At 38.4% G+C, this 22706-nt stretch overlaps 2 protein-coding genes across 7 annotated transcripts in view; one reads left to right on the forward strand and one right to left on the reverse strand.

Annotated features, from left to right (window-relative positions):
- vab-1 (Ephrin receptor 1) lies at positions 1 to 18971 on the forward strand. The gene is made up of 10 exons (NM_062406.7): positions 1 to 183; positions 2123 to 2202; positions 6122 to 6264; positions 7050 to 7350; positions 10474 to 10723; positions 14260 to 14409; positions 14464 to 15249; positions 16140 to 16238; positions 17010 to 17635; positions 17689 to 18971. The coding sequence occupies exons 1-10, from the start codon at positions 90 to 92 to the stop codon at positions 18511 to 18513; spliced, it is 3354 nt and encodes a 1117-aa protein (NP_494807.1). The 5' UTR covers positions 1 to 89; the 3' UTR covers positions 18514 to 18971.
- The window catches only part of ipla-1 (Intracellular phospholipase A1), a gene marked incomplete at both ends in the record, with an annotated part of 10418 nt that continues 6651 nt past the window's right edge, over positions 18940 to 22706 (reverse strand). For 4 of the 6 annotated variants that reach the window (NM_001381394.1, NM_001047329.4, NM_001047328.5 and 1 more), the window contains 4 exons: positions 19462 to 19605; positions 20490 to 21500; positions 21547 to 21760; positions 22302 to 22545. In NM_001381394.1, coding sequence (NP_001367817.1) covers positions 19462 to 19605; positions 20490 to 21500; positions 21547 to 21760; positions 22302 to 22545 — 1613 coding nt within the window. Of the gene's footprint in view, positions 19606 to 20489; positions 21501 to 21546; positions 21761 to 22301; positions 22546 to 22706 lie in introns of all 6 variants that reach the window. The other 2 variants (NM_170979.6, NM_001381395.3) reach the window with 2 other exon arrangements.

Raw genomic sequence — 22706 nt, forward strand, 5'->3', positions numbered from 1 at the left:
CCCAAAAAAACGACACACCTCAAATGCATCAAAACTCGCGTCACTAAATCCACTAACCATTTTCAAAAGAACCCCCATTTTTCAAGAAAATGCGGTTGTACAATTCGCGGATTCTAAATCCCCACCAATCGATATTTATTCTGGTTCTACAGTGTCTGATCACAATCGTCACATCACATCAAGGTAAGTCAGAGAAAAAATATTTTACCTCACAGTCAAAAAAAGAAAAAGAGCAATCCCTGTGTATTGATGTATATACGTACTTGTTTGCGCACACACACACACAGTCCCCTCTTCCTTTTCGTGAATAGATTAACACTTTTGTTTTGGGGTACATGTCTCTTTGTACGGTGTGGTTTGGGAACTTGCTCAGGTACCACGTCCTTGGTGTGAAACCGGTTCGCGCAGTAGTAAAGAGCAGGCTGTATGTGTGACACTGTATTAGGTAGTTTGAATTCTTTCTTTCTCTCTATGATCTAGTTGCTGGTTCAAATTGCGTTTTGAATTGGCTTCGATTACTATTCCAATTGAGACTATTCTAATTTCAAGCCAGCCGATACGCAGCGACTTTGTGGCGCCACACCACGGCGCCTTTTTGGTAGCAATTAATTTAGAATTTAGGGGACCACCGGTCAATTTGCAAGTAGCTTTTACTTTCCTATGCTTCTTCTGCTGCTCCTGCCTAGAATAATAGATCATTTGCGAGGTGTGATAAGCAAAGAGAGATATTGGATATTCCTGAACAACTGTTTCTCACACGGAGCTCAGTCGGGAGCTGAAGCGACAAGAATCGCACCTTTAGACCCCTCAATTGAAGAATTCACAGATTTCAATGGGAAAAGATAAATGAGCGTTCAAGCGGCGGCGGCGGAGCTCTCTTTGAATTGAAAAATTGAAAATTGAAAATTGAAAATCTCGACAATGAGATGTTGAATAATTGAGAACAAGACGAGCAAGAGTCTCTCTTTATTATTTTTCGAACCACACATTGACATTTGAGAACACTTCCTCCCGGCAACTGCCTAGAGAAGAAGCCCCCGGACCAATTTGTTTATACGGGATAGGTGTCGCCTGAGAGGGGGAGAGAGGTTTTTGAGTGGTGTACGCGGACATCCTACTCGGATTACCCTACTGTTCTGATTGACACGACACCTTTGAGCAGAAGCTGACAGGGTCCCGGGGTACTCTCGAATTCCTACCGTAGACCCGGTCAATATTGATGACTTGTAAACCTCGTCTCCTTCCCTTGCGCCTTCCAGAGATACAAATCTTTTACAAATCGGTTCCCCTTTTGGAAATGGGAACCCCCGCGCGCCTGGCGCCCAGAGATCCTTATCGTCGATGCATGCACCGTTTAGTCACCCCACCACCGCCACTTTTAACATAATAAATCACGGGAAACATGCGTCCTTTTTTTTTGGAGGGCCGTTTTAAGTGTGAAGTCCTTTTGAAACCCTCTTCCGGCGATTAGTACCCTTTCGCGTTTTTTATTTGACGACGTGGTGCCTATTCAATTAGTACTAGCTTTTGGTGTGTGCGTGTGGTTCGCTGAGTTCAGGAAAAGTCTATCATTTTGGATGAATAAAAAGTGAGGGAGTTAGGCTTCTTTCCGCACGGGTTCTACCTGATAAATTGTCACGAACTCTTAGAGCCCAGCCCAGCCGCCAAGCAAATTAAGCGGATTCCGGGCGCGAGAAAAAAAAAACAAAACAAAATTTGCGCGCGAAAAATGAGCAAATAGTTTATCACCTCCTCCTCCCCCACCTCAAAGCGGAGATATTTTTATTAGTGAGGAAGCAGGGGGCGTCCTAGAAATTGAGATTGCCAACCAGACAAAAAAAACAGTTATCCCGGCGCTTGAGTGTATTGATGGACATTGCATGAATACAGTGTCAAGTGGCCATTCCTCCCTATTCATTTCCGAATTTCCGAACATCTTGAGATCATTGAAGTTTTTTTCCTGTGTGTGTTGGCCTCCCCGTAGACCCCGGGGCGCTGTTTGTATTTGAGACATCAGCATGCATATATATATCCTGCCTCGGAAAAATTTGTGGGCGAAAAACATTTGTGAAATTGGAGAATAGTGGGAACAGAAATGCAAAATAAGTATTTTTTTTTTCAGAAGTTCTCTTCGACTTGTCCAAAGTTGGATCGGATCTAAAATGGGACCAAGTCTCGCTGCGACACGATCGAGACGATGTGGTGAGTCTCCTTCCAATCTTCTAGAGTACACTTGAATTGGTTTGAAATTGAAAAGATGTAGGAAAAAGATGCGCTCGCTGGGGTCGGCGGCGGCAAAATTGCAAAGAAACAAGTTGTTGTGTTTCCTACTCCCTCTTTTAGTAGTGAGTGACCCATGGGAATTTGGAATTTTTCTGAATTTTTGTGGAAGAAGAAAAAGAAAAAGAAGCATAGCGGCTTTTTTGTGCATATACATCTGATGAGGGTGAAACGAGAAGCACATTGGTTTAGTTGGGATGGGAGGAGGTTTTGCCCATCTCTAACAACTTTTTGAAAAGGGGGACAGAAATATGAGCACATCCGGGAATAGTTGATGGAAGGTCACTACATAGTGCTACATAGTAATTTGTGACATTGTACAGTTATTAGTTGACATTAACATTGAAGAACGGCCGTTGGGAAGGAAAAGGGGGCTATTAACCCTGTGCTAGACTTTGCTAGACTAGACATACTTTTGGGACGGTTTTATTCTTCTTCAGAATTTTTAGTTTGAAATTTTGAACTTCAACTCCCTTATCTTCTCTAGGAAAACTGAACACACAAAATAATCCCATTAACGGTGTTGGCCTGAATTGAATTCGTTTCATTTTTGCATTTCTTCTCTTCCTCCCATACACTTTACTAGGAAGACGCACACACGCTCGGACATATTCAATTAGTCAGTCGAGAGACGGTGTTGATATTGGTGTAGGAAGATGTAGATGAGAGGAGATGGAGGAGGGAGGGGGGAATAGAAAATAGAGCTAAAGTCTATTAAGAACATGTCCATATGTTTCGTAGAGAGCTCTTCTGACTCCTAAATTGGGTTGTAAATTTACTAGTAATCGAAAAAGACGAAAGAGAAAGGCATGAATTTTGGCAAAGTCCTAAGTGACCTAGACCTACGCCTCAATATGCCTGCCAGCGGATGTTATATGTTATACTGTTTCTCTCCGAAGGACCCTCTCTGCAACAAGATGAAACATCCGGAGTCGTCATCACATCACCAATTTCTTTTCAATGACGACGACGACAAGTGTTGTTTGAATAGTGAAGAAAAGGGCCCCCTCCGTTATACCTACCAAGTGAAGCGGTAAATTGCAACATGTGAAACTTGTCACTGTTTGAACACCTCTCTACACAGTGTTTTTATGGCTGACCTTGTACTCTCTTTTCGTAGAAGTGATAATGACCCTGTCATTTGACGCGCGCATCCATTAGGGACCCATGGTAGCCTGTAATTTAGAATGTGTCCGAAATTCCGGAGGCTCCACTAGTGCTCAGTCAAGTGTGTGGCTCTCTATTAATTAACAATATAGAATCAATTCATGCGTTATCTCAGTGTGCAACCAATAGACAACAGGTGTGAGATGGCTAATAATCCACGAAAAGATTCGGGGGGAGCATTTGAAATGCAAATTTTTCACCCATATCCTTCGGAGCATTATGCTGCTGCTTCTGCTTGTTGTTGTTGTTGCTGATTCAACTATTCAGACTCGGTGGCAGTTGACTCGACCAGAGTGACAAATGCGCGGTCTGGAGCCCCCCCCCCCCCTCGGGTTGAATAATGGATTGTTATATGTCACAATTGTATTAATGGGTAATGGACCCTGGGCGCCTACTAGGCAGGTGTGACTGCATATCACCTAGTTGTGACTTGACTTAAACACGCAGGTGTATTCTACTATTCTACTCGTCACTGTATCGCCATCATCTTTGACGACAAAAGAAATTACATAAGAGATACACCACCTGGCCGGGCCGGCTGTAGAAACTCGTTCCGTTAGCTTCTGGATGCATGGAATAGTACATATTATTATTAATATTATGATTATGTGGCGTTGTATTGAAACAGAAACACTGGAAGAGAAGAACTGGTTCCTGTACATGTACTTTGTCGCTTTTGTCACTTTTTTTTAGAAAAAAAACGGAAAATCAAAAATAATGTGAGGTTTTGTGGTCGCGTTTAACTCGAAGAAGATGATGATGATGATGATGTCTTCAGCATTGTGTGGTGACAAATTAGAGGACATAAATCAAGCGGGCTCTTCGAACTTATGAGCTTCTTCCCCTCCTTCACTCATCCCATCCACTACTAAACGGAACTAACTACTCTTTGACGATGAAAATGATGAGCTGATTGACAAGTGAGCATTTTCTCATGCCTGTGTCCCAGTGAGTGAGAAGAAGGGAAAACAAACATCATGGAAAATGGCTGAATGCGCGAAGAGAGGAGGAGAAGGCACACTTTGTCTTATGCTAATCCGCGCGGTAAACTCTCTCACGGACTAGGGAGACGGACGATCCGACGACGATGATGTTTTCAAGGGACTTGTTTCGTTTTCCCAAAGAACTGCTCAATGTGACACCACTTGAAAACGCGAAGAGGTGTCCTAATCTTCTCTTGTTCACCCATCTTCTTTACTACACGTTTAGAAAAGAGTAAGTAGGCAACTCAGAACACGCAGTGTCTTCACCGTTGAATGGTTTTTTGAGAGGAGGTCACACCCTGGTATTGTGTGTCTCTCCGTGTGTTCGAGAAATAGCGAGAATGCAGAAAAAGATGTGTGCATCATCCTCATCATCGGAGAGGATAGTCTTCTCAATGCAACTTGTACACTTTATTTCAAAACTTTTCAAGGACAGCTACGTCTCCATACATATGTACAACTACTAGGAGAAGTTCCATATAAAATGAGTAGATGCACACACACACACACACACACACACACACACACACACGGGGATTATTTTGGCATTCCAGAGAGAATGGACCACCCGTGTCTGTGTGAGTGTCCATCTAAAATAAGCGAGTGAAGAAGTTGTACACAAGATGTTTATCAAAAAGACGTAGTCATCATTGCGTGTGTGCGTCTGCCTCTTTTAGGAAGACTGAAGCCGGCCAGAGTGTGGATATAATGAAAAGTTGGTGGTGGGGTCCTTCCATTGTTCAAAAAGTTCCAAAAGTGGAGCCTAGCGTGCTGTTGCGCAATAATCAGAAAGCAGGCTCTTCTTGGAAATTTGGAAGGGATCTACAACATTAAAGGAGAACTAACGGTTCGAAGTTTTTGCTTAGATGTACTGAAACTCAGACTTTAATCAGAATTTCAAAAAAAAAAGTGCCAAATTTTGCTCAAATCTGGAATTTCGGCAACTTCGCAGATGATTAAACTGAGTTAATTTACCAAAATAATGGAATCTACCAAAAATTGGAATTTACCAATTTTTTCGAGAATTCCCATTAGGAAATTCACCCAGTTTTATTATGCTTAATCAAAAACGCTACTCTTTCCTTAATGTTAGTTTATATTAATAAACAATGATGATGATGATGATGTGGCAGGTTACGGTATGACGCAACATGATATGCATGGACACATTACGACATACGCTCTCTCCTTCTTCCGGTCAAACCGTCTGTGTTGCTCCTCCACCATATGTTTTGATTATGACATTTGACCTATATATATATGTAGTTACTAGTAAAGTAGTATACTCACTAAAAGAAGCAAAAGTACACAAAAAGGTGATGACTCTTCTACACTGCAAATGACATTGGTTTTGTTATGCATTCCAAATGTAAATGCAAATGTTTCCATTATTGTTGCTGCATGAACGAGTCGATGAAGGAATTGATTGTTTTATTCATTTTCTAGCGGGAATAGTAGAAGCTACTGCTGATGCTGATGCAAAGTGGTGGTTGTAGTACTAACTAATAGAGATGGATTAGAGAGATCGAGAGGCGAAGATAAGGGCATTTACACTTGTAAATACCATATTAATCCTTGATGTGACATGACAAGGAATAAACACAGTTCACTAATTAATTGCGGGAATTTATTCATTATTTGACGGGGAAAAGGCATCAGAAAATGTATAAACGAATATGATCAATTTTCAGTGGATGGAAGAAACTTGGCGAAATCCAGCGGCGACAGACGAGAAGCACGCCAATCAGAGAGCCTACGTCACGTGTAATTATGATATGATAAATCCGAGCAATTGGTTGTTCAGTCATTTTATCGAGGTTAAAACTGCGAGGAGGTAATTTTTTCTGAAATTTTTAATGAAAGATTGAATTTGAAAAAACTAGAAATGCTCCAAAAATTCTAGAAAAATGAAAGCTATATTAAAAATAAAAATAAAAAAAACTTAAAATGTTCGATTTTTTGGTATTTTTCTGAGAAAATTTGAAAATCAAAATTTTTAAAAAAATTTGTTATATTTCGATTTTTTTTTTGAAAATCGAAAAAAAAAATTATTGAAAAATGATCATCGGAAAATCGAGAAAAAATGCAGTAAAATTTTCCAAAAAGACAAAAAATTGAAAAATATACAGTAGTTTTGAAAAATTCGAAAAAAAAGAAAAAATTCAATTTTTTAAACTCGAATTAAAAAAAAACCAAAAATTTCAATTCTTCGGTATTTTCAACAAAAAAAAACGAAAAAAATAATTTTTAAAACTAAAATTTAACAAAAAACGAAAAAAAAAATCAATTTTTCTAGATTTTCAACAAAAAATGTTTTAAAAAAAATCAATTTTTCGATATTTTCAAAGAAAAAATCAAAAATTTCAATTTTTCGTTATTTTTTACAAAAAATTTCAATTTTTCGATATTTTTTACAAAAAAAACTTTTTAAAAAATTCAGTTTTTCTAAATTTTCAACAAAAAAACGAAATCCGTAGTGTACTTTCAAAAAGGCAATTTTTACAAAATTCGAGTGCACAAAAATTATAATAATTCACAGTTTTGAGAAGAAATATTATTTTTTACAATGTCAATTTTTTTTCAAAAAAGTGTTTAAAAAATCAATTTCATCGTTTCCAGAATCTACATCGAACTGCTCTTCAACACACGTGACTGTGATGCCTACTTGAATCCCAAATCCTGTAAAGAAACATTCTCCGTGTACCTGAAACAATTCAAAACGTCTCGACCCGGATCTACAAAAATCGAGAAGGAACGATTTTCGGAGGATATCGATAATTGGAAGAATATTGGACGGTTGGCTCGAAGTAATTCAAATATGACGACTGAAACTCTTGGAATGGAAATCGACTCGGACACGAAAACGATTAGAATTGCATTCGAAGAGCAAGGAATTTGTCTTTCACTTTTAAATGTCAAGGTTTGTTCGAAAATCATCTTTTTCTTGTTGTAATTCTTGTTGTAATTCCTTATGGTTATGCAATCAACTATGCATAGCCATCATTATGATTCGGCCAGAGAGACACCATCATCTCCACTAATTTCGGGGTTTCGTGAGAGGGATACGCATACCAAAATGAGACGCTTCTCTACATATGATTAGCGCGTGCATTGTGTTGTTGTAACCTTGTCAAAGTCGTGTTGCCCCATGTTTCGTGTCTCTTGGATGCCCCCGAGGGACCAATTGAAAGACAAAAAGAGATATGGATGAAGGCAGATATTGAAATTTGCATATCTTGACGAGTTGACTGACGGGACATGTTTTTGGAAGAGTAGAGGCGATTTGGATGATTTGTGACATACACTTTGACTCCTAAAAATCCCAACAGTTCACTGCTTTTTGCTATTTTGATCCAGAGAATCCTGAGAACCAGAGAACGACTCTTGAGAATCCACGACGATAAGCGGTTTTTCATCCATTCAAATCAATCAGTCCATCCCATATATGGTCATGGTTTTTGAAGTGCGATTGTTCACACAGTTTCCACACACACACACACACACACACACACTCTTAAGTGGTCGGTTTTTGAGACAGTCTTCCTCCTCCGAATCTGTATGGATAGAGGTGTGAAACACGAGAGAGAGAAGAGCTTCTTGATTGTTTTGGCACCACCACATCTCAAGAACTCGGGCAAACAAATCCCCTCACACACGTGTACCTCACCCCCTCTCAAATAGGTGTCAAATGAGTTGGCAAACTGTTGTGTGTGTGTGTGTGAGGTGTGAGTCAGTGTCAATGTCACTCACCACCTGAAGAATAAATGTTTACACATTTATGAGGACTTCTGGTATGTGTGCTGCTGGACCATCAAAATATGACAAGGGGTCACTAGCAACAGACGGAAGAAGTTGCGCAATCGTATGAAGAGCAACACAACAGGTGACAGTTAGCTGATGAGAAAACCCCAGGGATGCGCCATGTTGCTCCAAAGTTTTTTTAAAAATTGAAAATCAGTTCCAAAATATAGAAAAATTAGGATCAAACTAATAAAAGTTGCCATGAATTCTACTAAATGTCATGTTGCACCATGTTATTCCAAAATTGTTCGTTAGGGTTAAAATATAGAAAATCACTCGATTTATCTGAAAATAACATTTATTTCAACTGAAAGTGATTTTCTATATTTTGACACTACTAAACAATTTTAAAATAACATGGTGCAATATGACATTTTGTAGAATTCACGACAACTTTTTATTAGTTTGTTATTAGTTGTTTGTTCCCAATTTTTCAGTACATCGTTGCAAGATTATGAGATATACCAACTTTTCTCGGCGTCGTAAAAATGTACGCGCATTCTTCATTCTTCCATAATATATCTCGTAAATGTGCGCATTTGATAAATTGTGACACACAGGGAGGGAGAAAACAGAGAAAACAGTTTGCGTGTGGTGTCTGATAAAATGTGTTGGAGAAGGACTTCCATTAGAGACACCACCTCTAATTCGATAATACCTTTGTTGTATTACGCGGTTCTCTCTGGTAATGCCGCAAACAACATACACGCGCATGCGGAAGAGACTGTATGGTCTTCTTGAATTTCGTGCATTCTAATGGATGATGGTGTCAGGTGCATGACCTTTCGCGGCGATATTCAAAAAGAAATGCTCCCCAGAATGGTTTACAATGTTTACCGTTTTCGGGAAGACGACGATGAGGATAATAGAATAATGAGTAAGAACATGCAACCCATCAGATCGGGTCAGCTGGCTTGCCGTATTGTATTGTTAACAATATATTTGAAAGGGTTTACGATGGGTCATACCAGAGATTCCTTGAGTCAAGGGACCCGAAAAACCGAAACAATCGGCAGCCCGTACCCTGGTCAGTTGGCTGCTTTTCACCTCATTCTTTGCTGACAATATTGTTAGTTAAAATTTACGACTAGAGAATTTGTCACCCATCTCTCTCACCACATACGCTTAGCAGTTGTTCATATGTCACACCTGGTATGACTTGCGGTCACTTCTTTCTGGGGTCCCCCTTCTTCTGGAAAGCGGAAAGGGCGGCGGCGGCGGCTTTTCTTTTTTTCTTCATCGCCCGCCGATTTGACTTCAAAAAGAAGGAAAATGATGTGGAAAAGCGAAAGTGAACATATAAACATAGAAGAACACCTGTGGAGAATTGGAAGAGAGGAGGCTTCACTAACTTCGACTTTATCGGTTTCTTGTTTCCCTTCCCGACCTTCTTCTTCGCCTCCATCTTGATTGGCGACATGATTGTTAGAGGGGGGACATACAACAGACAGTTACATTACCTCCAAGTGAGGGCGAATTTGCATTTCAATCAAAATGTCCTTGTACACTGGGGATAAAGTTAGTTTTGTTGCGGTTTTGGGTGGAAAAAACCCAGCGGATGGGAATAGAAATCAAAGGAACTGACCGCGGAAGTCATAAATCTCTTTTTTTTTGAACGGAGGGGTTGCAAATAATGAGATCCGGAAGATGGTGATGGGCATATGGAAGATTTGAAGGAATTCTGAAAAGAGCACTTTTTGCTCGAACGTAGCCCGACAACAGACCGAATTCCATAATGAATTTTCTTATATTAAATTTCTAAATATTGGAAGAAGTGCAAACTTCTGCTGAAACCTGAAAACCAATATTTTGGTAAATTCCAATTTTTTGGTAATCTCCTATTATTAGGTGAATTACAATTTTTGATAAATTCCAATTTTTGGTAAATTCGAAAAATTGGTCGATTCCAACAATTGGTAAATACCAACATTTTGGTAATTGCCAATTTTGGTATATTCCAAAATTTTTTGGTAAATTCCAATTTATTGGTAAATTTCAAAACTTGGCAAATTCCACTTTTTTTGGTAGGTTCCAATATTTTTGAATTTGGATGCCTCTCAACCTAAAATATACCAATATCAACGATTTAATGTGATATGTACGACGAAAAATGCAGAATTTGGCTTTTTTTTCAAAATTTTGAAATTTTTTTGAAAAGTATTCTAACGAAACCCCCCCCCCCCCCCCCCCCATCAGCCTAACATGCCTTTTAATACCCCATTTTAATTCCATTTATTTTCAGATTTACTACCGAATATGCGACGAATTCACCGATCAACTTGTCTACTTCCGACCACAAGTTACCGGGCCAAAAGAGACTGATATGGTCCGAATGAATGGTTCGTGTATTCCGAATGCGTCGAAAAAGATCCCGGGAGTCGATTTGATCGGATTGTGTATGTCGACTGGAAGTGGTATCAAAACGTCTGGCGAGTGCGTTTGTGATAGTGGATATTCTCAAATTGCCGATTCGAATGGAGCTCGGTGTGAGAGTGAGTTTATTTGTTTGTAGAAAATTATACAACTATGCCTGAATAGATATAACTAGAAAAGGTCCTATGTGTTTTCTGACTTCTTTCGCGGAGGTATGCACACACACCTTTTCTTCTTCTCCAGAGTGGGGGGGGGGGTCCTCTGACTAATTGCATGTTTTTCCGGAGGGCACGGACTCAGCGGACCGTGAGAAGAGACAAGGAGAAGAACAACGGAGGAAGTTATTGTAATTATTATTATTATTATTAGTATTAGTTGGGATTGTATTATGGGGGCAACAATAGGTTTAGCAAATATTTGACTATATTCCTGACTTTTGAATGGTTTTGGATTTTCTGGCAAGGTTTTTGTCGAATAGATTTGAGTTTTTCTGTATTTTCAGAGTTAATCGGTAGATCAAAATATTACCAAAAATACACTAGAAAAAACCCAGTTTCCCATGCCAACCATAAGTTATTCAACTCTTTCTCGGGATTCGACCTCCTCACAAATCTCTAATTAACTCCTCGGCTACACCTACCGATCCTAATTGGTTTTTACGACACACACCACCACCGCGGCGATGACTGCGTAATCAGAGCGGCTCGGATTAAAGACGACGCCTATATGCATACGGTACCCGAGCCTTATGGCTGGTAGACAAAAGCCCATTTAGAGGAGCAAGTCGTTAAAATTACTGGTATTGCGCACTGAAACATATGGCTCGATAGGCATTTATGGGATTTTTTGAATGAATAATTTGTTTTGTTTCAAAAATCCCAGATAGAGAGAATGCCAGGTGGCGCCGCTTGATCCATCCAAATTTTCAAACAAAGATTCGAATCAGAAATGTAATAGTTAGATAGCCGTAATTCATCATGTTTTCCATACTAATTACTATTAAGAAGTACCAAGAATTAGTAGAGATTCCTATATTAGATAAGGAAGGAGAGCTTTGTGATATAAATCTACTTTTCCTGCTGCAGCAGCTACTACTTCCCTTCCCATCAAAGATTTGTATCTAGAAGAGGGGTCTTTTTTGTTGGAGAACTGTCACCTCTAGTTATCGTATATGGAATTGACAGATGGGTAGGTGGTAGTGTCAATTGGTGTCGGCCACTTGAAAAGGGTGGAAGAAGCACCATCATATTGGCTCACCTGCACACAAGCTGCACCCATGCGCATCCACATGAGAATGTGAGAATGATATGGGTTGGGGGTATGTATTGATATGGAATTGGAATTTCGGAATTTGTAGATTTTTTGGAAGTTTTTGGATCATTGGAGTTCTACAGTAACCTTAGGGATTTGAAATCAGCAAAAATTTCAAAAACTCGATACAATATTTCGAAAAAACGGAGGCACCACGAATTCAAGATCTGGTGAGATTCCGGATCTACGATTTTCTGACCTGGCACCGCGCCAACACATAAGACGCCATTTTTCTCGAAGAAAACCGTGACAACGATGCTCCGACGTCGCGTGTTGTTAAGCGTATTTTATGGAAGAAAAGTTTAAGAAACAGCGTTTTTCATCGAGCAAAATTGCGTAGATCCGGAATCCCAACAGATCTTGAATCTGTGGTGCCTCAAAAAACGAATAACCAGAGGGTCTACCGTAATCGAATCAAGTCAAATCTGGATTTTCCCTTCAATCTTCTATCTCCTAATCACCTATGCCTTCATTCCCCTTCTCTCCAACAACGAATAATAATTCACCGAGAGTCCAGTTACCCCTGGGATATATGGAGCCTGCTAACTAATTTTCAATTTGTGAAAATGGTCCAACAACACACCCACGACACGAGTGCTAATCCAATTTATCCTTTGGCTCTCTCCGAAACGAAGAAAAGGACAAGTGACCTTAAGAAGAACGAGATGAGATGGAGAGTTGAATGAACTCTCTCTCCGGAACAAATGAGATTGCGTAAAGTGTTGAGAGCTGTCTGATATGACATTGATAACGTCTATTTTGGCGGCGGGACATCAAAAAGAAACGCGCAATATCGGTTTATCTCGTGTCTCTATATGTGTTGTTTATGATGATGAGGAGAGAATGAAAAGGAATTGGTATGATAAATTGATTGGCCCGTTGTGTTCTAGATATATACTGAAATTGACCCGAAAAGTCCAATATTTGGGAAATTCCAATATTTTGGCAATTTCCAATAATTTGGTAATTTCCAATTTTTTTGATAATTTCCAATATTCTGGTAAATTCCAATAATTTGGCAAATTCCATTTTTTTTGGTAATTTCCATTTTTTTGGTAAATTCTAATGTTTGGTAAATTCCAAAAATTTGGTAAATTCTAGTATTTTGGTAAATTCCAATTTTTTTGGAAATTTCCACTATTGGGTAAATTCCAATTCCTTCGGAAAAAGTGCAAACTTCTGCCGAAACCTGACATTTGGCCAATTCTAATTTTTGGAAATTTCCAAATTTTTGGTAAATTCCAATCTGTTGGCAAATTCCAATATTCACGAAATGTGGATGCCTATCAACTCAAAATACGGTTAATTCAACGAGCCAACACATTGAAATGCCTGAGAATTTTTTTCTATTAGGCGCAACTCATTAATGCTCCTAATTAAGCCTAATAAATCTTCAAAAAGAGAATTCCGACGAGATGATCCCAGGTGTATTTGATTAGGATCATGATAGTCGTGGGGTCACCACAATTGGTTACATTTTACGACGACCCTCTCTTTTCAAATTGTTTCCTCGATTCGGTTCGTTTTCAAATTGTGCACCTGTCGTCAGGCAGGCAGGCACCCGTCTGTCCCATCTCTCAGGTTTTCAAACAACACACACCCCACCACCACTTGACTGCTCTAAATGGGATTATCACGGAACGTTTGTGTGTGTGGTATACATACACAAACACATGTGCCCCGAACGATGAGGAAAAGCGGAGAGGCGAGAAAAAAGGCGGTATTCCTTTTTTAAAGGCATGTGCCGCTGCCGCCGCCTGGAGGGGTCAAATAGAAAACAATAGCCACTTTAATGTGGGAAATGAATACAGAGAGAGATGTATTAAGAAAATGAGGAAGATGGAATTATGACAAAGGACCATAAAATTGGGCTTTTTCTATCAAAAGGGGGAATTATTCCGGCAAATCGGCAAGTTGCCGGAATTGAAATTTCCGGCAAATCGGCAAGTTGCCGGAATTGAAATTTCCGGCAAATCGGCAATAATTGCCCATTTGCCAAGAAAAATAACAAATTTTGCACTTATTTAAAATTTCGGAATTTCAATTTTAATCGGCAAAATTGTACTATACATCTATTTTAAAAAATAAGAAAATTCTATGAAAATATCTAAAGAAAACGGGCAAAAATTTTCAAAAAGGCACAGCTTTTATGTTCCGTCGTATGACAAATCCCTCTAAAAATTTCTGGCAAATTCATATTCGGCAAACGGCAAATCGGCAATTTGCCGAAAATCAAAATTTTCGGCAAACCGGCAATTTGACGATTTGGCGAATTTGCCGACAAATCAAATTTGTAGATTCTAAGACCTTAAAAATTAAACATTAAAAATTATTCAACTTCCAGGCTGTCCAACGAACACGTACAAACCAAAAGGCCAATCCCTTTGCAAATCGTGTCCATCCAATTCGATATCTTCGGAAGCTGCCAGCTCTTGTCGCTGTCTTAATGGTTATTTCAGAGCAGAAGATGAGCTCATTTCGATGCCATGCACTCGTAAGAACTTTCCCACCAATAACTCTATTTTTCCCGATTTCCCTCTCTTTTCAGAACCACCATCCCGACCGATAAAACTAGTGGCCAACGCGATCACCGCCACGTCGACCCGTCTCTCTTGGAATGAGCCGAGCAGTCTGGGAGGTCGCCCAGAAATTTGGTATGAAGTGAAATGTTCGGGACGAGGAGAGTGTGGAACAGTAGTTATGACACCTGGTGATAAGAAACTATCGACAAGATCTGTGCAAATCAATGGGCTCAGACCATCATCCGACTACACTTTTTTGGTGTTCGCCAAGAATAAGGTGTCTGCTCAGTTTCCCGAGTTTAGTGAGAAGAATGCGGTTATTGATATCAGAACACGATCAGAAGAGGAAGATGTTCCACCTGTGTCACATTTAAGAGTTGATGCTTCTCAATCCGATGGAATCACCATCGCCTGGAGTGTTTCGGATTCTGATGTTTCGGATTTTGAAGTGGAAGTTCGTCCGGCAATTGTGAAGAAGAGAACTTTCGAAACTCGACATGTTAACATGACATATACCACTTTTATTGGATTAAATCCAGAAACGGTATATCAATTCCGAGTACGAATTCGAGATGATCTTCGTTGGAGTCAACCGATCAGTTATCAACTTGGACGAGGATTGATGAGCTCTCCGTCGTCGAATGAAGTCGAAGAATCTCAGTTTTTGAATCAAACTGGATCTGCACTTTTAATCATTATAGCTTTGATACTTATTGTCATTGCAGTTGCTCTTTGTATGATTGTGGTGCAGAAAAAGTCGAAGAATCGGAAACAGATGAGCGATTTGGATGTTTTGGACACTTATAAACAAGGTAAATGTTTCTCCGAGAAATTGGGGAATAATGACAGAAAATTGTCGAAATATACCGAATATAACTGTTTAAAAAATTATTTTTTCAATAAAAATTTGAGCTAAAATAATTATTTCAGTTCTCTAAAAAAAAGTTTCCAATTTTTAAAAAAATTTACAACAAAAAAATATTTTTCAACAAAAATTTGAGCAAAAAAAAATTATTTCAGTTCTCCAAAAAACATGTTTTTCCAATAAAAATTGGAGAAAACAAATTTCGATTTTCCAGAAAAAAATTCAATTTAGCAACATAAAAAAATATTATTTCAATAAAAATGTGTGCAAAAAATTATTTCGATTAAAAAAATCACTTTTTCAATTTTCTCGAGTTTTGCAACGAAAAAAAAAAAATTCAATATAAATATGAGCTTAAAAAATTATTTCAATTTCAAAAAAAATAACAACTTTTTTTTTCAATTGCCAAAATATCATTATTTCGATTTATCAAAACAAAAAAAACAAGAAAACCGCGGTTAAAATTGCCAGAAATCGAGAAATTGTCTTTTTTTTTTGCTAAAAAAGTCATTTGAAAATTTAGAAAAATTTCTTTAAATTTTATGCAATTAATTAATGTCATATTCGGTACATTTTGACTGTTTTCTGAAATTTTGGCCAAAAAACTTTATAAAAACATTTATTTTCTATGATAAATAAATTCTATAAAATCCATAAAAATTGAGAAAAAAAGAAAAAATATAATATATCAATTTTCGTTTTGTGGTGGTAGTGATTGTATCTTCTCAACTGGGAGCTTCTTCATTTTCTCGTAGGGTGGTTTTTTGTGGTTGTTTCCCCCCATTTCCGGGTCATCATCCCCCAACACAGTTGAGAGTAGTTTTGAGCGATTTACAGATTCAATGACACCTGACTATCATACAACATCTCGACATCATCATCATCAGGGAAATCTACCGGCTACTCTGCACGAACAACTTCGATCGACTACAAAGTGTAAGGGTTTTTGGTTTTTGGAATGCGTTTTTTTCCTTATTTTTTCTTGAATAGTTTGGCTGACCCCAGTAGCTTTTTTGAATATTGCTTGGAATGAAAATGAATGGAAACGGGATGGCTTCTCTAATTTTTTTCAAATAGAACATTAGCAAAAAATCGCATAAAAACATGCTCCAGTGCTCAAAAATTTGATACCTGGGTGTACCCGCAAAAATTTTGCGTTTTTTAAAAAATATTTTAAAAGCAAAATTGTTGGAAAATTAAGAAAAAACACAATTTTTAGTCAAAAACTACGGTAGCTGGTCTCGAAACGACCGAAATGTTCCTACTACAGTACCCAAAAGTATTTTGCATTTTTATGCCGATTTTTCAATATTTTTAATGCAAAAACTACAAATTTGATGGAAAATTCTGAAAAAAAACGTCAAATTTTCAAGGAAAAACAATTTAGAACATTTGGTTAGTACTGTAGCTGTGAAATTTTGGTCGTTTCGAGACCACTTTTTCTTTTTTTTTTGAAAAAAATCACATAGTGTTATAGTTCTTCTCAATTTTTCAAGTTTGACCATGAAATTTTTACTGTTTTTAATGCAAAAAAGGTCTCGCAACGATTGAAATTTCGCGGCTACAGTACCCACTTTCCCATATTTTTCATAATTTTGAAAAAAAAAGAAATTATGTGGAAAAACTGTAAAAAATGCCAAAAATTGCAAATTTTTTAATTTTTTAATATTTTGATTTAAAAAAAAACTCTTATTTCTATTATTTCAGTGAATGCTCCACTAATTCCATCATTTGGATCTCCAATCTCCCAACCACCACCATACTACGGTGGAGTACATCCGAATAGTGGAAAATATAAGACATATGTGGATCCAACAACATATGAAGATCCATATCAAGCACTCATCGAATTCACATTCGACATTTCACCAAACGACGTCTTCATTACTCAGGTTATTGGTGGAGGAGAATTCGGCGATGTCTGCCTGGGTGGTCTGTCGAAAAACTCGCCTGCGGCCGCGAAATGGAGTGTTTCAAATACAACAATGGGACGAGGAGGAGGTGGTGGAGGATACGAATCAGAACCATATGAGACGGTTGCCATCAAAACTCTGAAATCTGGAAGCAGTGCGAAAGCGAAAGCCGAATTTTTGACGGAAGCAACCATCATGGGACAATTCTCACATCCAAATGTGATTCGGCTCATTGGAGTTGTGACGTCAGCGGAGCCAGTGATGATTGTGGCCGAGTACATGGCAAATGGATCTTTGGATCAATTCCTTCGGAATACGGATCAACGAGGAGAGAAGGTTCATTGGGAGAAGATCACTGAAATGTTGTATGGAATTGCTTCTGGAATGAAGTATTTGACAGATATGGGATATGTGCACAGAGTAAGTTTTTTGAGATAAAGAAGGTCTTAAATTCATTAATCATTATTTTCCAGGATCTCGCCGCCCGAAACGTTCTTCTCGACATGGAGCTTCGCTGCAAAATCGCTGATTTTGGACTTTCCCGTGGTGTCAGAAGTGAAGGATCTTCTGTCGAACCCGAATACACTACAAATGGCGGAAAGATTCCAGTCAGATGGACTGCTCCAGAAGCAATTACCCATCGAAAGTTCACTCCATCCTCTGATGTCTGGTCGTTCGGAGTTGTGATCTGGGAAGTGTGTTCATTCGGTGAACGACCATATTGGGATTGGACGAATCAGAAGGTGATCAGCGAAGTGATGATCGGCTATCGACTACCACCACCGATGGATTGTCCGATGGGATTGTATCGGATCGCCCAGTGGTGTTGGAAGATGGAGCGACACGAGCGTCCGACGTTCACACAGCTTCTCGCCACATTCCACAAGTACATCCTGCAGCCGACACTTATTGAGCATGATCCTGGAGAGCTTCCGCGACGGGTTCAGAGTCAATCTGCCCTGAATACCTATGGATCTGTGAATGTCGGAGTAGTTCCAACCCCACCATCGTCGGCTGCTCCGATGCCATCGCTCGACGATTTTCTCCGTCAAATTGGCCTAAATCATGTCTACGGACAACTCGTGTCGAATAACATTCACTCTGTGAGTGACTTGGCCAACACGTCTCACTTGGATCTTCTTGCCTATGGTCTCATGTCCGCGGAGTGCTCGACCGTTCGGGATGGACTCAACGGACGCATCAGTGGCTCACCACCGGGCTCTTCTGGAACAATCCACGCGACGACACGTGGAACAAGAACGACGAGACCGCCTCGAGAAGAGGGATTCTTTGTTTAGAAGCATCTGATTCCTAGTTGTTTCAAAACCTTTTTAGGACTGTTTGTATGTGTAAATTTCGTTTTTCTTTCCCCCAAAAAAATTCCAAAATCAATCCGATGATATGTGCATTTTCAAAACTGTTATGGGTAGCCGATTCGATATTATGTTTTCCTCTGTGTCTTTAAATCCTTTTTTTCTGCATTTTTCCCCCTAATGTTCCCCTCTCCCCGATGATATGATCTACTCAACAAATTTAGTATTTTAGCAACGATTTGTAAGCCTCCACCCTCCTGACATTGCTTTTCAGAAAGTTTTACTGGTACACACACACACTTTTTCAATTTTTTTGCGCATTTTCCCCCTCTCCCATCATTTTCTGTGATACCCTGCTCACTGTGTTTTGCGGGCGATTTCTTGTTCGTTTTTTTTGGCAAACTTGGAACAAATTGCTTGAAAATAAAATTTAATTAAACCTGATACCGTACTTATTTATCCCCAGTAATTGGGAAAAAAGCAATACGATATATATAAAGTGCTATACATAATATGACTTGGTGGGTTTTTTTTTGGAGGAAAATTGGGATAGTTAGTTGCTAAAACGCACCGGAATACAAAATATAAAGAGGTTTGGCTGGAAGTGTTGGATGAAGAGAGAAACCGGAAAAAAGAGACAGACTGCGACTATCACAGAAAAAAATCTGAAATTTTCAGAGGGAAAAGCTATACATATTATACAACAACTAGTTGAAGGAGAGAAGGAGAAAAAAAAGAGGAAAAGCTTTAAAAAGGGATACCCAGTGAGAAGAGAGAGACAGAAACGAGTATAAAAGAGTAATACTAATTGTGGAAAATTTTTAAAAACCAAAAAAAAAAGATAAAAGAATAGATAAAACATGAAGTGATTGCCAATGTTCAGACAGTTGACACCAAAGATTTTTCCATTGATTTCCAGAATTCTGCTGATGATCAAGCCCATGTCGGTTTGGCTTCTTCCGGTTTCAGAGGTTTACAGTAGAGCACGTTGGCGAGGAATAGTGCTAGATCGGCGTTTGTCCAATACGCAAAATGTGATTTTAGTACTGACCAGTAGCTTTTTTCGGTGAGGGCTGGCTGAAAATTGGAAATTTTATGTTTGAAAGTTTTTCACTTTAAAATAATCTCTAGACGAAAACATCTAAAATTTTCAACAAATGTTTAAAGGCAATATTTTTTACGATAACACTATATTCTTAGAATGCATTTTGTGCAACATATTTGACACGCAAAATATCTCGCAGCGAAAACTACAGTAATTCTTTAAACAAGTACTGTAGCGCTGTGTCGATTTACCAGATTGGTTTTCGAAATTAATTTAAATCCTTTATTTATCGAAAAAAAGATTAGAGAATAATACGAAGAAACGGAGGAAAATGGATATTATTGTAACTATTCGAAAATCAATCCCGTAAATCGACACAAGCGCTACAGTAGTCATTTAAAGAATTACTGTAGTTTTCGCTTTGAGATATTTTGCGCGTCAAATATCTTGCGCAATACGCATTCACAGAATTTTGTGTTTCCGTAATATGTTTTTCTAAATTAATTTTCGAAATTTTTTATTTTAACTTTTCGGTGGATTTTAAAAAAAAATAACTTTGAACGAATCCTTTCAAAAAAAAAATTCCCGGATTATCCGGTCGATTTCTATTTAAAAAAAATCGTTTAAAAAATTTTTAAGAAAATCGTTTTAAAAATTTTTAGAAAAATTTACTAAAATATATGAGAAAAAGCATAAGAAAACGTATAATTTTTTCCAAAAAAAAGAAGGAAAAATGGCCAAAACTATTGTTCGAAAAAAATGCAAAAAATTTTTCGTTTTTCCGATTTTGGGAAAATTCACAAAAAATTAACGAAACTTTTTTTTTTATGTAATGCATTTTTTTCTCATTTTTCTTTTGTAGCATCTCGACCAATCCTTTAATAAATATATATAATTAATTTTCAAAAAAAAATACCTGTAACTGAAAATCGATTCGATGCGGCACTCGAACACCACTACCCAATATCTTCTCAGCCAACGGCAATTCCTCAGCCGCTTCCTTCGCAAATTCGATATTCTCCGTCGACGTCGCATTCACAGATCCTAGACTCGCAGTACTTTGTGTCTTTTTTGGATTACTTGATGTTCCAAACGAGAACCATCCCTTCTTCACTGCCTTCGTCTCCTTCGCAGCAGCTGCCGCATTAGCAGCAGCAGTCTCGAATGGCGGAGGTGTCATCGATCGTGGCGATGAGCATCCGCTTCGAGCATCCTCATCCGAATCACACTCGTCCTCATCTTCATTCTCATCGTCTCCACCACTTCGAGCATCAGCAGTTTTGTCATCCTTGTTCTTCTTCGCCTTGTTGAGATTCTTCAGCTTTTTCAGATAATGCTTATAGACATCCAGGGGCAAATTTTCATAAGATGCACGTGCACGAAGATCGGTATTCGAGAATAGTTTGATTGGACGAATATGTCGATATTCTGGAGCAAAGAAAGGTTCTAGTCGGTAGGCAACAGGATCATATGGATGGAAGATATTGAAGACTCGTTCAACATTCGTCGCCTTTGATAACAAATCTGTCGACTCTCCACCACGCATTGTAAGGAAAACTCCCAGAGGGGATCCAACAGCGAAAAGATATTTCACTTTGAACTCCAGCTGCTCTTCCTTTGTGACCAACAGTTTATGAATACCCCCTTCCAAATTATCTCTTAGTTGCTCTCTGGCCAATTTCATAGCTTCCAAAGCTTTTCTGGCTTCTTCCGATGCATTTGTATCATCTCGCTTCAAATATTCATCTATCGATTTGGTAACATATTTGTCGAAGAGCATTAACGGGGAGTATTGAGTCAGAACATCATAGCATATAACTGATCCAAGGGAGTGACCGAAGACCGAGACATGTCCATTGAATTGTGGATTGTTGGCTTTGAAGAGTTTATAGGTGCGATTGAGTTGGGAGACAACACCGCGGACTATCTGAAAAATGATTTTTATAACTTTTATATATATATAGCTTTGTTACCTCTGTCCTGAAAAGCGGACTCTGATAGTACATGACATCCATCGCCGTACTATTCAATGAGGCTCGCATACTGCTCATTTTGGGAATCGTAATGTTATCCGTGAGCCCGTTGTCCAGCTTCAGCGCTGATCTCCATTCGACAGGCAGGAACATTGGACGAGATTTCTCTTCTGGATACACTTTTTCCATTGCAGACACAACGCCGTCTCGGACTCTAAAAAAAATATTTGAGAAATTTGAAAATTAAATTTTAAAGAAATTATCAATTTTTCAACAGAAGTATCTGCTCTGGAAATTCTCCAAATTTTAATTATTCCAAAATAAGTTGCATTCAGCAATAATATTTTTTGAGCACAGTTCCAAAGCTCCCGGAGCCCAGAAAATGCTCAAAAACTTGAAAATTTAAGGTATAGGGGCGAAAAAATGATTGTAATTTTTTTTTCGGAAAATTTTATTTAATTTTTTTCTAAAAATGGCAATTGTGCTCCAGGGCCACCGCCAAGAGCACAAAAATGCTCCAAATTTGAAAATTCACTAAACCAAGTCAAAATAAGTGCCATTTTTTTGCAAATTTAGAGAAAAACTCCTTATTCACTGTAAAATTCCAAAAAAAAATTTTGAGGTTAGTTCTAGAGCTCCGTGAGCCCAGAAAATGCTCCTGGGCATTTGGCCATGAGATGACGATGCTTTTCGAATTCGTTTCAGGTTTTCAAATTTCAGAAATCCGAATCTAGTTGCAAAACGCAAAAACTCACTGATTCGCATTCTGAGCAATAAGATTCTCATATCCTTTCTGTCCGATTCCATGTACAACAAGTATCAAATGTGAAATTTCAGCAGCCGCATCATTCCAATCAGCCTCCTTTTCGTAACCTCTCCGTAACGGCGTAGATTTCGCCCAAAGATATCGTAGAATCGCATTTCCTTTTTGATGTAGAGAGATATCGATTACAGAACTCCATCGAATATCGTAACCGTCGACGTGAAGCTCCGCAAGAACTGAAATCAAAGTCTTTTTAGGTTTACCATTAAGAGTATCGGTTTTCGATTTTTTCAAAAATTGAAAAATCGAAAAAAAAACTTCGGTCATTTTTTTAAGAATAAACTTTCTTTTTTTTTCACAAAATAAGATTTAAAAAAAATTAAAATTCGTTCTTCGA

Source organism: Caenorhabditis elegans, chromosome II (assembly GCF_000002985.6).
Source record: "Caenorhabditis elegans chromosome II".
Taxonomy (NCBI): Eukaryota; Metazoa; Nematoda; class Chromadorea; order Rhabditida; family Rhabditidae; genus Caenorhabditis; species Caenorhabditis elegans.